The sequence below is a fragment of the Falco punctatus genome (genome assembly GCF_963210335.1).
Source record: "Falco punctatus genome assembly, chromosome: 5".
Taxonomy (NCBI): domain Eukaryota; kingdom Metazoa; phylum Chordata; class Aves; order Falconiformes; family Falconidae; genus Falco; species Falco punctatus.
In genome coordinates this window covers 10800401-10815112 of record NC_137584.1, presented here as the reverse complement: position 1 = coordinate 10815112, position 14712 = coordinate 10800401, and the positions used below count along the sequence as shown (strand labels likewise).

The following is a 14712-nucleotide window of genomic DNA, read 5'->3' as shown; positions in this document are numbered from 1 at the left end:
CGCGGGGTCACACCGCCCCTGCCCTCCCAGCTCTGCCCGCGGCAGCAGCTGCCACCTGCTCTGCACCTTTCCTTAGGGGGCCGCGGTTTATAAAGACAAAGATCACCCCAAACCTGACCCTTGACGTGACCGGGTGGGTGAAAAAATGAAGGAAAAAATCCAGCGTCTCCCAGAGCAGCCCGGAGCCCGCCCCCTGAACAACACCGCCGGGCCGGCAGGGCGCAGGCCGCGGGGTCGGGCCGCCCGGGGGGCGCCGGGCCCGGCCCTGCCCGCACCGGCCGGGGCGGCCGCGGGGAGCCCCGGGGCAGGCGGCGGGCTGGGCCTCCGCGTCAGGCAACGCCGGTGCGGAGCGAAGGGCGGCGGGACGGGCCGCGGCTTCCCAGCTGCCAGGGCCTCCCCCTCCCGCCGCGCTCGCCGGCGCAGCCCCCGCCCCCGGCCTGCCCCTGTGGCGGTGACGTCCCGGGCGGGCCGTGCCGTGCCGTGCCGTGCCGGGCGGCGGCGCAGAGCAGCGCAGCAGCGGCGGCAGGGCTGGCAGCCGGGCGCCGAGGGCGGCCGCAGCAGGTAAGGACGCGGCGCGGCGGGCCCTGGGCTGCCCTCGCCGCCCCTCCGCAACCCCTCCCGCCCGGCCCGGCCGCGACGCGCTGCCCCGTCGCCTCCCGCCCGACCGCGGGGCGGCGCGGCCCGGCCCGGCGGCAGGTGCGATCGACTCCCCGGCGGGGCGTTCTCCGGAGGCTTCGTGGAGGGGAGCGGGGCTCTGCGGGGCAGGCGGCCTCCGGCAGCAGACGCGAGCTGCAGCGGCCGGTGCTTCTTCAAGGGCTGCTCGGGGCGGGGGGCGAGCGCTGCGGGCACAGGACGGGGCGCCGGGGAGGGAGGGAGCGAGGCGGCTGTTGCGCCCGGTAACTCTCACCTTACAGGCGGCGGTAACGAAGGAAACGTACCGGCGCCGACGGCGCGGCGCAAGGCGTGTCCCGGCGCCGGGGTCTGCGGGTTCGGGCAGCGCCGGCGGCCCCGGGGCAGCGCCCGGCTGGGGCGGGGATCCCCCAGCCCTGCCCGTGGTGGGTGCGCGGCCCCGGGCCCTCCCAGCCGGGCGCGCAGCGGTCTGCAGTGGCTTTTCTTTACTTCCTTCCCTGAACTGTCATGGGAATTCCTTTCCTGTGGTTTGGTTGTTGGTTTTTTTTTTTTCCTTTTTCATTTTTTTTCCCCATTAGCAGGGATGGTGTTTTACAGAGGATGATGAGTTATGCTGAGCTCCTCTCCGTGTTTCACTAACATCTCTGTGCTTGTAGTATTACCATTGTCACGGAAAATAATTTTTTTACAGCCTCGACTGGCTGAACGCAGTATGACCAGTAGTGCGATTGGAAAACGTTTTCTCTTGGAGTATTTCTTGCGTAAATACTTACGTGGGCTGCGTTTTTGGAGAGCAGCATATGTGAATGGCCTGTACAACCAAAAAGCGGTACCCGGTTCCTGTAACCTGCGTTCCTCACCGAGCAGGGAAACTCCAAAAGGTTCCTCACCTGAATGGGAATGGGCCATCGCTCGACTACAGCTTGCGGTGCAGCGCATTTGTTGTTGATGCTTGTCTGCTACTTGGCCCTCAGGTTCCTAACCTAGTAAATCTTGATGCCCACAGAGGCCCGCAAGCTTGAGATGGCTAATTTAGTTGATTACAGATTGTATAAAAGGATGGTTGTTACCTGTTATTTCATCTAAATATTGCTGCTTGTCAGCCCTTTTTTACAAAGGTGGAGGGAAGCAGTGCGTCGTGACTCGTGTCCTGTCTTGCTGTCGGAAGGGAAGGAACTTTGAGGCGATCCAGTTTCTTACAGTTCAGTGAGCATTGCTGGGCTGCGGAGCAGCCTCTGAACTGGGTTCACAGCCATCGGAGTACAAAGGTTGGCCGTGGGGCTGAGTCCTTCTGTTGCAAATGTGACAAATTAACAGGGTAGAGGTGAACTCATGAGTTAAGTGTCATCAGTACTTTTTTCTTCAAGACGGAGGGAAGTACTTGGGGAAAAAAGCTTGATGACAGTAGAAATGATTTAACGATTAAAATTATCTCTGTGCAGATTTAAAAGTACAAGCAAATGTCTTCTTCTGATATTTGTTTAAATACCACATAGCTGACTTGTACGTTAGCACAGTTTTAAAGCATGCTATTTATAAAATAACTGCTAAAGAAAGATCTGAGTATTGTTGGGGTGGGAGAGTAAATCTAAAAATTGTCAGAGCACAAGTTAGAAACCTTTGCAATGCAGTTTTATCTAACAGAAATTAGGATTTAGCTTGACTGTATTTTTAGTGGATGTGCTTTTAACGCGTGTAAGTTAATAAACTATTCAGTGATGGTACAGTTATGCCCTTGACTGTGAAACTATAAAGCCAGCGGCATGAGCATAAAGGCAGTAAAATTTGCTGCAAGGCTCAATAGCTTTCTGAGTTAAAACCACGGCAGTGTTAGCTTGCAGAAATTGTAAGTTGAAGTAATTTCCCCACCCCCACATTTCTAGCCGAGTGGGCATTCATGTATAATCTGCACTAAGTACTGCATCCTTTGGATCCGGATTGCATTCGCCTTTGTTTTGATATTGGGATGGTATTTTGACCCATTAACCATAATGTTCCTGTAAGCAAGGTGAAGCTGTGCTTCCTTGTGCCTGGTCTGCAGGGGTGGCGAAGGCTTTGTGACCTAATCTAACCTTCATATTCTCTTGGTATTTGATAATTCTGGTCTGAGGAAAGTTTTGAAGTTTTAGAAATGTTGACAGTCTCATGAGTGGTGTGGCAAAATTGCGTAGGGACTATTTATTGTCACTTTCAGTACAAAATGTGGAAGCATCAGTTTAAGCTGGCACGTTCAAAATGAACAGAAGGAGTGTGTTTGGGTTTTGACCCAGTGCTTAGTTAGTTAAGCTCTGGAAATCCTTTCTGAAGCGTGTGGATGTTGAAAGTTTACAGGGGCTCGAAAAGCAGCTGGACAAATTGATGGAAGAAAAATCCAGTAAGGCTGACTTTTACAGAGTACCTCTTGTGGTTCAGGGAGTCACGTTAAGCCTGGGAGAATATACTGGGAAAGTACCGTCAAGTAATTACCAGGTTTTTTTATTAATTTTAGGCATTGACTACTTCAGGCAGCATATTGGAGACAACAGACCAGCCGTGTGACCCAGTAGGGCTGCTCTTAGGAAAATTGTTTATTCATCTGAAGTGTTTGAGAACAGCGGAGCCAAAGAGACCAAGTCTAGAGATAGCAGCTCTGGGTGATTATTCTCACTAAGTGATTATGAGTTGCCATCAAACTGGAAAGTCAGCTTGAGTGGTGCTGGGGCCAGTTCAGGCACCTTTGTGTTTTCATTGATGTCTTTGATCAACAGAATTAGCACAGAGTCTGAAGGAGACCAAGGAGGCGTTTCAGGCCTTATTTTTGAAGCTCTGTTTTGGAAGCCAAGAGATCTGTGATGTATTATTCAATGACTGTATTCATTGTAATAATATAATAATGTAATAAGTACATCTTACACTGTTTCCAGGAAGGAGGTCCCATAATGCAGATAGGTAAAGTCAGCTTGGCAGCAGCACTGTGGAAGCAGATCTGAGGGTTACGGGGGATCGCGGTAAGCAGTGAGATGCAGCGCTGTTGAAGTTTATCATTTAACTTTTCTTACTAGTGAAACCTAAGTTAACAGAATAATGCGTTCAGTTTTGGCCACAGCCCTTAAAAAGATAAATGCAAATGTCGCAATCCGGCAGAAATGGTAGTCAAGGTTTAGGAAGGGTTTGGAAAGTATCATCTACAGAGACCATGTGTGTTTGGGAAGTGTGTTCTACAAAGGCTGGACAAGTTCACTTCCAGCAGAAAGAGGATGAGATGAGGGGACAAGAAGATGCTATAGTTTTAAAATTAGTGCTTTGTGTCCTGCCAGTGACTATATTGAAAAAGGTAAAACTAATTTGTGTCAGAATTTTGATGTAGTTCTTAGTCTGATATGCTTTGGGGGACAATGGAGCAAGCTGCGGTTGCACAATCTTCTTTTTGCAAAGGTTTTTGAAAGTCATAATAGGACTTGTGTTAAGGATATATTAAAGACTTTCCTCATGACTATTTTACTTGTTCTCGTGCAGGGGGTTGAACGTGATGATTTTGTCAGGTGCTGTCTGTATTCTGGCCTGAGTTGATGTGGAAAGAGTAATTTTAGTACTCAAAAGAAATGCAGTTTCCGTGATAAAGACCTAGAATCTTTCAATTATTGTTGGTCATCTGATGTCACAGCTTAATGCATTTGGTTTTAAAATAGTGTTGCGGCAAACTATTGCATTTGACAGCAAAATGTTGTGGTTTAGGAGCACAGCCTGTAATCCCTCAGGAAGTGTAGGTGTAGGATCGTATTGTGATTTAAACCAGGAAAATGAGAGGGACACCTGAGGTATTCATCATCTATTTTAGTATATACTGTATGTGGCTTCATAACCTCTGTCCAAATGTTACAGCATCTTCTGTTCTGAAACGCTTTTAAAGAACTGTCAATCTATTAAAAAAAAGAAGTCAGACTTGTTAAGTGGTGTATGTTTCTTTAGATACCTTCATTTTGAATCCGTTTTTTAAAGTACGCAGGGGAAGAGAAAAATGACAACATTTTAACATAGTATGCCATCTATTTAGTGTTTTGCTTTGCTGTTTCTTGGAATAACTGTGATGTTTGTAGTAAATACTGGTGACAGACTTACATTCTTTAAGTATTGGTAGACACTATAATAATACAAAGAACACTCAGGAAAATCCTGGGGATGAAATTTTTTTTTTTCCCCTAGAGTTGTCAGTTTTGTGAAGCTAAATGTGAATGTGAATAAATGTGAAATGAAACCCTTCATGGTTTTTGCTAAGGTTCTGATGGCAAGAAGAAGAAATCGCTGGGCTCTTTAATCTCTGGTAGTATGATTTCTGTAAGTAAGGACCATACATAGTTAATAGTATGTGTTCTGTTGGAAAGAGCATGCTGATTCTGTCTTTCAGTAAGCGACTATCTTAGAACACCAATTAAAAAACTCGATTTAGCCAAAGCTAGTTTTTGCTTTTTCTGTTGTGAACAGCATGCAAGAAGAGAGCAGAGGGTGATTTGGCCAGGGACGGCGGGTTTGGTTCGGTCCTGCCACTGTGCTGCGTGCTGCAGCTCAAAGGCAAAGCCTGTTGCCACCTGTGGACTGCTTGGTGTGGTGGTTTGGGAGCAGACTAAGATTTTCTGGTGAAAAGGGAGTGAGTTGAGGCCAGGTGGCATTTACCCTGCAGGCACGGTGCTGGCTGCCGCTCCTGTAGGCATGCTGGAGCTCTGTGAGCTGTATTGCAGCTGCTGTCAGCAGCACAGCATGCGCGAACGCTGGGTTAGCCGGGTGCTGCTGTGGCTGTGCTGCAGGTCGTACCCAGGGTTTACATCGCTCCCAAAGCAGTTCTGTCAAGCCAGGGGTCTTTCCTGGTCAGCTGAATGCTTCTCATTCTGCAAGTGGGTGGATGACGGGTAGTTTCTGCTTGCTCCAGGGAATGACAGATGGATGAGACATCTGGAGTTAAAACTCAACTTTTCGTATGTGCCGCTCACAGTGCTCCTGCTGCTGTGCTCACCTGATCTCCGAGTGGTAAAGGCAGAACGGGGCCAGTCTTCAAACTGGGATCCAGCCCTGGCAGTGCTGAACGGAGGTGTCGTGAGCCCTGCTGGAGCTGCGGTGGCTGTGTCTGTATGTGCACCTTCTGGGCTTTGGTCTGCTCTCAGAAAAATCAATGGAGAAATTCCAAGAGTTTTCAGCTGGAAGTCTGCGTGAACCCTGGATTTGCAAATGCTCAACAAAAGGCCTTTTTTAACATAAAACTTTTCTTTCGTGTGTGTTTTTTTTTTTTTTTCCCAAGCAGTATGCTTTGAAAGAGCTTGCTGAATTTATTTTGTGAAGGTAGTTAAACAGACAAATTAAGAGTATTATTTATGTAGTGGATAATGATTTGTGAACAAACTTGTTTTCTTTGTCATTAGCAAGATTTAGCAGACTCATTTGAAATTTGGGGGGGGCAGGGAAAGAGAAGCAGGGAATATAACAAAGTCAGTGGTTCACAAAATCTCTCGAATATCAGCAAGATCTCTGGCTATATTGGTAGCAGAAACTTTGTGAATTGTATCTAAGTGTTTCTGTGGATCCTTCAGGCCTGATCTGAAATTGTGTAAGTATCGTTACGTTTTGTATTTTGAGCTAGTCCAGCTTGTGATTTATATGGTCAGGAAGTCTGTCCCTCTCATGTGCTCTGCCCTCTTTGTTGCTGTGACACCCAGCTGGTTTTGATCATCTCAGGTTAGTTCTTAGTGACCCAGATCCAAAGCAACCTGACTGAAAGGTGATAGTGCAACAGCCCTGTTCCAGAAGAAGCTGCCCATGGGAGGGAAACGTGTACTTCTCCAGTCCTCTGGCACGACCTGCGAGGGAGGCCGTGTCTGCAGTGGGGTGATGACACCCCTTCTGAGTTCCCATCTGTGCTTTGTTCTTCCCTGATTTATTCAAGTGCAGCCCATCGCACCGGCTGTATAGTTGCGGAGGTGATAGCAAAGTCTTTCCTGAAATCCTCCGTGGTAAAGGTTGGCTGTTTTGCTCCATCATCCTTTCTCTCGGCTGGGTGACTCTGTGTTCAGGCATAGCACGAACCTGGGAATCTGCCCACAGTAGCACTCTGCGTTTCAGCGGGGACACTGGAGAGTTTTGGGAGGGGGGTGCCCTGTAGCTGCTCTGCTGGTTTGATGTTTAATGGTGTGCGGTAACCTCCTGTGCTTTGGGCCCTGCTTTTACGTACCGCAGAGTTTCAGGACAGCACTCAAAGCATTCAGGAATGAATAATCTGACAAATATTTTTAGGAACTTCAATTTCAATTATTTTCTAGGTCTGCAGTTTTGTGAGTAGTTGGACTGAGGTAATTACCTGCTGGTCCCCTGAAAAGAGGAAATCTTTTCATGGCTGCACCTTCCCCTCTGCTCCCTTCCCGGCAGTGCCGCTGCCCATCACCTTTCTCCCTGTCCTTGCTGCAGAGGGACATCACGCATGTCCGAGCTTATGCAGTGGGGCAGCAGGGACATGGAGCAAGGAGCAAAAATGAGGGGGAGGCAGGTGAAAGGTTTACCCTTCTCGGGGTGGTAAGCTGTTACCCTTTCAGCCCACCCTCTCTTAGAAAACTACAGCATTTTTTGCAGTCTCTTAAACCTGTGTAACCCTTTGTTGCCTCTACCAAAAGGTACACAAACACCTCCAACAGCCCTGTTGCAGAGAGAAATGTGGACATAAAGAGTGTATGTAGGGAATGTCAGAGTAATAACAGTAGGACTGGAAAGGACTGTAAAAGATCACGGACTTCAGAGGGCCCTAAGAAGACATGGGCTGTTATTACTGCGTAAAGATAATACTTGGATTTAGTACATGTGGTAGTTTTGGGAGTGGGGAAGAATCTCTTTTATGGTTTTTGGGTTTTTTTTGTGTTTGGTTTTTTTTCTTACCTGTGATCCTTTACAAAAATAGGAAAACTAATGAGAAATCTTTGTCTGGTTTTATGGGCTCCTAATAAGTTGTTATTTTTGCAGTGTTTGCTGATTGCTTTAAAGGCTTTGCGGTGTTCATGAAGCAAGCCTTTTTGGCAGGTGCCTGGTACACAAATGGCAATCTGAAGCATGTTGTATCTCTGCTGTGCTGCAAGGAGTGTTATGAGGATGCTGTTTCTCCTTTCGTCGTACTTTTTGGCTTGCCTTTTGGTGAGCGTGCTGCCAGGCCTGTTTTCTCTTCCTCTTTTAATTTTTTCTTTTAAAATAGACTTGACAGCTATGTATTCATTTGTGGGAAAATATGTGCGTGTTGTATCATGGCTTCATTGTCCTTGTATGCTCTTTGCTGCAGAAAAAGTTTCTTGGAGACTTTAATGTTTTTTACAGATTTCAGTAACTGAACTGTTTAAGAACATTGTTTCAAATTTCAAAGTTCATGGGAAACAGAAGAGAAATGGGCTTGTCTGTCATAGTTGTCTGGAATTGGAACTGTTGGGAACAAAGCATTTAACTGCAAGTGTACAGAAGAAACAGAAGTTCCAGAGACGGTGTGGTGATCTTCGTCTTCAGCTGTAATCCTATTACAGTACTCTGGCATCTTCTCAAGCAGCTGAAATTAGTCGTGGTCAGACACTCAGTGTCAGATTATATGGACCTTGAGATAGTTTTTGGTTCACTGCATGGATGTCATATATTAAAATATATTTTTTTATTTAGGTGTTTGGAGATACATTACGGGCTTTTGAAAAAGTAGTGTAACACCTTAGTATTCTTCTAGATCATTTATAGAAGAAAAAATTTTAAGCTTTGCATAGGGGAAGGATGCTTGTTAAAATATGTTTTGTATCATATTCTGATGGTAATCTGAAACAAATCTTAGATTTTATGTTTTGCTTTGGAGTTCTACATTCCTCCAAAGAAAAACATTATTTCTTACTAACCTAGGGAGAGGAGTCTTAGCCATAAAGTCTCTTAGCCTGTTATCATGCTTACAAGTCATGTCTTGCTCAAAAGGTCAACACCCACAGAACATGGCTTTTGCAGTGCTGTGGACCAAGTAGCTGCTTTTCTTGGATCTGTAACAGTCTTTCCTATTGTAAATGAAAATACCGTCTTTTGATGATGCGGCATCTAATACTATGGGTATTTCTGTGTTACGTGCTAAATTATAATTATAGATATTCAACACCAAAGCAGCAATGATAAATAATATGTTGACCTTATACTCTTACGTATTATTTTATTTCATTCTAAATCCTTGCAACCTTTCAAAATTTTTCATACCTGTATGTATTTTTTTAAAATATTGTATCAGATTTCTTTTAGCTTGGAATGGAAAGTACTTTTTTTAATGAGCGTTGGGGTTCAGCTTCTTTGTATCTGTTGAGTTGTGTGTTTATTCATGGTAGTAGGCAGATATTTGAGATATTAGGCTGCTTCATAAACTTTATTTTAAATTTCTCTTTGCAGCTTCTGTTGCAAACCCTTCTGTTACGGTCCTGGATCAGTTACTGAGCTCTGTAGCAGGAGAATTTTATTTTTCTTTATCTCATTTAAAAAAATGCAGCTCTATTCCTGATTTTTTTTTTTAATTTTTGTTTTTTACTAAAAAATTAGGAATTCATCTAAGTAATAAGTACTGACTGCTTGAGTGCATCAGATGGAAGTGGAAATTTGCATAGTTTCAAAGAAACTGGCAGTTTGAGATGAGTTGTTTTCTGTGTTAATCCTGGTTTCTTTACAAACCCCTGTGGGAGGGAAGAGGGCGGACAAAGGCCACTTTATGTTGCCGGCCTGTTTGCTTAGTGACTCTGCTGCTTTAGCCCTAGGGAGGAGTTAGAAGCAGGGGAGACAGAAACTACCAGGAGGAGGAGGAGGAGGAGTATGATGTGAGCTCCTTCAGGAACAGAAGAAGGCTGAAGGATGACGCCAAGGTGGGAAAGGCTGGGGAGCTGAGAGGACCAAAGGGACCCCAGCAGATTCAAGAGGGAACACCTGTAGTGGAAGAAAAATGCTGGCTTGGCTGCTTGGAGGCAAAACAGGGTAGCATCAGGGTTGCTCTTCCTACCATGCCCGGGCTGGACTTCAAAGCCATATTTTTATCCTCAACTGGAAGATGCTGCCTGATCCCCATACATGCCTAGGCACTGACCCTGGGTGTGCCTGCCGTGGGTGTAAGAAGAGCATGAGGCCTCACAATTTTGGCAAAGTATTTCACCCCAAGACAGATAAAGGTTTAGGAGCAACAACAGAAGGTGTGCTGAACTGTGGTTAGTTATAATTAATGAAAGCTAATTGGCTCATGTTTTCCTAGGACTCTGTGTGTTCCCTTTAGCAGCTTCTCTTTATTTCCATCAGTTGTCTTTTTGGAAATGGCCAGGGAGTTTTGAGAGGATCCAGGTAAGATAGCAGCCTTCTCAAAAGGATCTGTTACTTCCTCCACTGCAGCTGCTTTATGGAGAAATTTGAATGGACAAGACACAGCTGTCCATGAGACTTGTGTGGCTTTGTTTTTATTATGATCAGCTACTCCATTTTAAATTCATGGCCTAATTTTTTTGATGAACATCTTATAGGCAGGCAAACCAACAAAACTCTTAACGGGTAGTCTCTGGTCTGACAATATGGTAAGCACATCTGTGTGATAAATACAGGATTTTTTCCAAGTATTTAATTTTACTTTTTTCAGGCCTTTGCTTCAGTTTGAAAAGCCGTCTAACTACCATACACCTGAAGATACAGGAGAACCAAGTCAAATATGAAATAGTAGCCACGTTTGCAAGAAAAACAATTTTATGTTGTGAGGAATTGGCGTAGTGATGTTAGCAAGCATTTAAACGAAGTTTTATGTTTGTGTGGGGCTGTTAGTTTTTGAAGTGCATGTCTTAGCAGTCTTCAGGTTACTGCTGTTGAAAAAAGGAGGGTGGTTTTTTCCTTTTTTTCTGCCACATCACCACTTCCCTTAAGCATCTCCTGCAAGTGTTTGGGCTATGCTGAACTTTTAATATAAGCTACAAGCTTGTACTAGTACTTAGGTAAGTTAGAAAAACTAAAGTGCCTTCTCTATTATTGTACCTTTGTCAAGGTCTTTACATATATTTCCATCCCAACAAGAAGAAAATGTGGGAGAAGAGCAAAGGGTTTTTTTAAAGATCTTCCTGTAGCTGAGGGAGGATTTCCTCTTTTTTCAGGTATCAGGGCTCTCCTCTCCAAGGCCCCTGACCCAGCTGGGACAGGAATGGCTTGGTGTGGAGCTTGGGTGCTTCAGGCTGTGGCGAGTCATAGGTGAGATGTAGACCTTGGTTTGGTGATAGCTGATAGTACCTCTTTGTACTGTTGGATGGAATGGCAGTCAAATTTTGACCCAGATGCATGTGATAGCATTTTGAGTTCACCGAAGTGTAAAATGTAATGAATACTCCAGTGTATGCTGTTAGCGTGTCACCTGGATTGGCTTCCTGGGTTGCATTGTGTCTTGTCCATTGTTTGTCTCCCGGATCACTCTGGGATCCAGGCTGCAGTGGAGTTGTGATCTGGGTCCTTGGTGCTTCCAGTGCAGGTATTTGTGGCTGGCTTCACAAGGTGGCTTCCTCTGAATCAGACTTCGTTTTTCAGAATCAGCTGCTGCCCTTGAAGAAGCCCTGCGTAAGTCAGGACACCTGCCGCCGCCTTTTTTTTTTTTCCCCCTTTTTTTTTTTTTCTTTTTTTCTTTTACTTTGTTACTTGCAGGATATCCTGCCTTTTGTGTTTCACAACTTGCTGGAAATGAGAAGGATTTGCATGGCGTCAGTCCTACAAATGAGCATGCAGCTTCGCATGCTCTTTGTGGACTGCATATACCAAGACAGATTGCAAATGGAGTTTGTACAATAGAGCAAGTAAAACTGGCTCCTTCAGTACGGTTTTCTGAGGATGAAAGAGATGCTGGTTTTTTTATTTACTTGGCAGCCAGTTTTGGTGTCTAGTGAGAAAGGCAGTGGAGAGATATAGGGCAGAACATCTGGTACAAGCAGAATTTGAAAACTGGAAAGAGTTTTAATAAAAATTCATGTTTTTCTCTACTCTGCCTTCCCTTGTTGAGCATGACCAATGTCATACCACTAAGCACTGGATTGGGAATGGCTGTAATTACTTGGAAGCTGTCAACCTACAATTAACCTTGCTCGTCAGCCAGAGGTTGGGAGAGTGAAGTGGAGGACACGTTTGCTGTGGGGGACACTCCTCTCGCAGCAAACTTTGCTTATGTGTGCACAGCACAGCCTGGGAAGCCCTGCAGTTGAGTGTGCTCGCTCCCCATGCAAATCAGCAGGAAGGAAGGAGTTTTGTTGTTGTTGTTGCAGGCTGTTGTGGGTTGCTGTTCTGCTACGAGCTTTGACTACTCACAGGGGTCTTTGCACTGGATGGCGTCGCACTGATCTTGTTCTGGGTCAGCAGAAGCACCATGTCACCGTTTCAGGAGCACCCTAGCAAAGAAAGCCCTATGCCATTTGCCACCAAAAATGCGTGTGGATTCACTAGATTCCTAGACCAAAGCAGCAATCTGTTTTCCTGTTTTGGGGAAAAATGGAAGTGAGGGGAATACTGTTGCATTGAGATGAGGATCTGCTTTACAAGGTAATTTTAGGTGCAGCTTAATGTGTAAGAGGAAGGAAGTTTAGAGTAGAAGGACTTGAGAAGGAGAGTAACTACCAGTGGTACGAAATTATTAATGCTGATGATGACCAGGGTGGTGTAAGCAGAAGCAGCCACGTGCTGTAGGGAAAGCATGATCTGGAACAGTGGCTGCTGAGCTCTGGTCATGCTGCGTGGAGGAGGCTGAGGAGATGTGGTTCACCTTCCAGGCAGAGCCTCGCTGGCTAGCTGGGCTGAGAGGCACGGCACGGTGCAGGACCAGCACTGCTCCTCTGGCAGGATGGAAGGCTCCTGGCCTCCTGGAGTTCCTCAAAACCAAAAGCTGTCAAGAGCATTTCAAGGAGTTTTTCTTACATGGAATAGCACCAGCGGTGATTTTCTAGGATTGGCGCTTTCTGCTGCTATGTTTTCTCCTCAGTAGCTTCAGTGATCCTGCCGTTTCTGTGTTCTTTGACTTGCTGATAGCTGACAGTTTTCACAATAAATGTGTTTCTGTCTAGAGAGCAAAAAAAAAAAGCTTTCTCTAGAGAGAAGAAAAAAAGCAGTTTGAGGCTGGGAGAAGACAGAAATTATAGGATGTCAAGAGAAAGGGAAGAAGCCGGTTATCAAAGATGAAAGTCATTCGCTACAGTCAAGGCCTATCTTTTATTGCACTGCTATAACAGAAGGGCAGGCCAAGCGGAAAATGAGTCCCTCCCTTCCCTTGTGTTTTTCAGTGTAAAAGTAGTCGAGACCCACAGCAGCAAAGGCTCTGCAGGGAGGCTGCGTCACTCTGAGGGCACTTCCAGGGTGGCTCAGGATCTGCCTCTGGAGCCACACCTGGTGCATTAGGGCTTCCGAGGCTGCTGCTGCAGGGCACACTCTGTATACGTTTCTAGAATTATGTCAAAAGGTTCCGTATCAGAGGAGGATCATCACACAGTGCAGGTTGCTGGACGCATGAAGAAATGAGTTAAATTACAGCATCCAGTAAAACTTGAATGACTCTTACAGAGTGGAAGCTGGAAAACCAAATACTTGTTTGATAACCTTTGAAATATATCTATGCTTCTCTGTTGTGCGCTTAAACTTGAACATCAGCAAATTTTGGTGAATTGCCACTTCCAAAAAAAATATAAAATATTTATTATCTCTTAACAGACCAGATGCAGTGGTGTTTTTCTTTTAGCAAAATTAGATCTGTATCTTTCACAGGTCATAACACTGGGAGGTTAGCCAGCACGTCTCACCCTTGGCTGGGAAGGGAGTATAGGAAATGGCTGTTGCTGGTTGTGCAGGCATTTGAGAAGACATTTGATTAATTTCTTGTTTTCCTTGTTGTTTCCAAGTTAATGGAGTTATTCAAAAAGCATGTATATTTTTTTTTAAGTTTGTCAGAGAAAACCATTATAGCTAGAAAGTTCTTTTTACTAGTTACCTAAATAAAGCAGAAACTGGAACTTCCTTTTAACAGAGCATCAGTACCAAAATGCAATGTTAGGTTGATGGTTAATATTACTAATTTTCTTTCTGTGTACAAAGAAAGAAAGATCATCTACTTTTGGTTTTGGGGGGATACTGTGGCAAAAAAATGTACTCTGGGTTTATAGTTCAGCCTTCTAAACTATGGTTGAGTGCTTCTTTTAAATATCCTCTATTTATTAATAGAAATAATAAGATAATTTTTCAGACCTTGTGTCCTTCAATCAATAAAAGGAAATGTGTACATCCCTGTAATTGAAGGCAGGTATGCTATTGTGAAGGGTGGAATATGCGTCTTTGTAAAGAGAGGTAGCGTCTCCATTAACGTTGTGTGACGAGGGTACTGATTCATCTGTTGATGCATTTTGCAAAATGGGTCTGTGTGTTGATTGTGTTTTTTCTTGTTTTGTTTTGGCTTTTTTTAGTTCAGTGAGTTATGTCACTTGGGCTGCTTTTTACTGTCTTTTCCTTTTTGAACTCAGTTATTCTTGAGTTCTTGCCTCAAGACTTCATACAGGTCTCTGGAAGGTGACTGAACCCCATGTGTTTATTCCTCGGTCTGTTTCAGCACCAAGTGAACCCCATGTGTTTATTGCTCACTCTGTTTCAGCACCAGGCAAAGGAACTGGGCTTTTCTGGTTCCTGAGGAAGTGCCTGACTTGAATTAACCCTCTGAGTTCTTCATTGTAGTCAGATTCTACACATAATTTTTTTTGTTACACTGTTTTGATTTTTTTCTAAGATGACCTTAGAAGGTCTCTAATCATATGATGTTGGGCACCCATAAGCTTGTAGTTTTCTAGTTCCTATGAATAATTCAAAACCAAAAACTCTTCCCTGAGGAAGATTTTTACTCCAGAGAGGAAATACAGGAAATCTATGAGGAGTTTAGTATTAACCCTCTGCCCTCCAAGAGAGTGCTTAGATCCTTTGACCGTGTGAAGAAATACTCATCCTGAAAGCAGTTTTGAAATATTTCTGTGTTTTCAATATCAAGGAGGAGTTTGAATTGGTCATATCAGACTTCTGAGTAGAATTTCCTGATCATTCTAATTA

The 14712-nt window shown here is 44.9% G+C and overlaps 1 protein-coding gene across 3 annotated transcripts in view; it reads left to right on the top strand.

The window, feature by feature from the left end:
* The first annotated feature begins 9 nt into the window (after positions 1–9).
* Positions 10–14712, top strand: part of MYO6 (myosin VI) — a 117989-nt gene continuing 103286 nt past the window's right edge. Inside the window, exon 1 of one of the 3 annotated variants that reach the window (XM_080388162.1) lies at positions 10–561. In XM_080388162.1, the coding sequence (XP_080244288.1) occupies positions 146–561 (416 nt within the window). In that variant the 5' untranslated portion in view covers positions 10–145. The remainder of the gene's footprint in view (positions 562–14712) is intronic. The other 2 variants (XM_080388160.1, XM_080388161.1) reach the window with 2 other exon arrangements.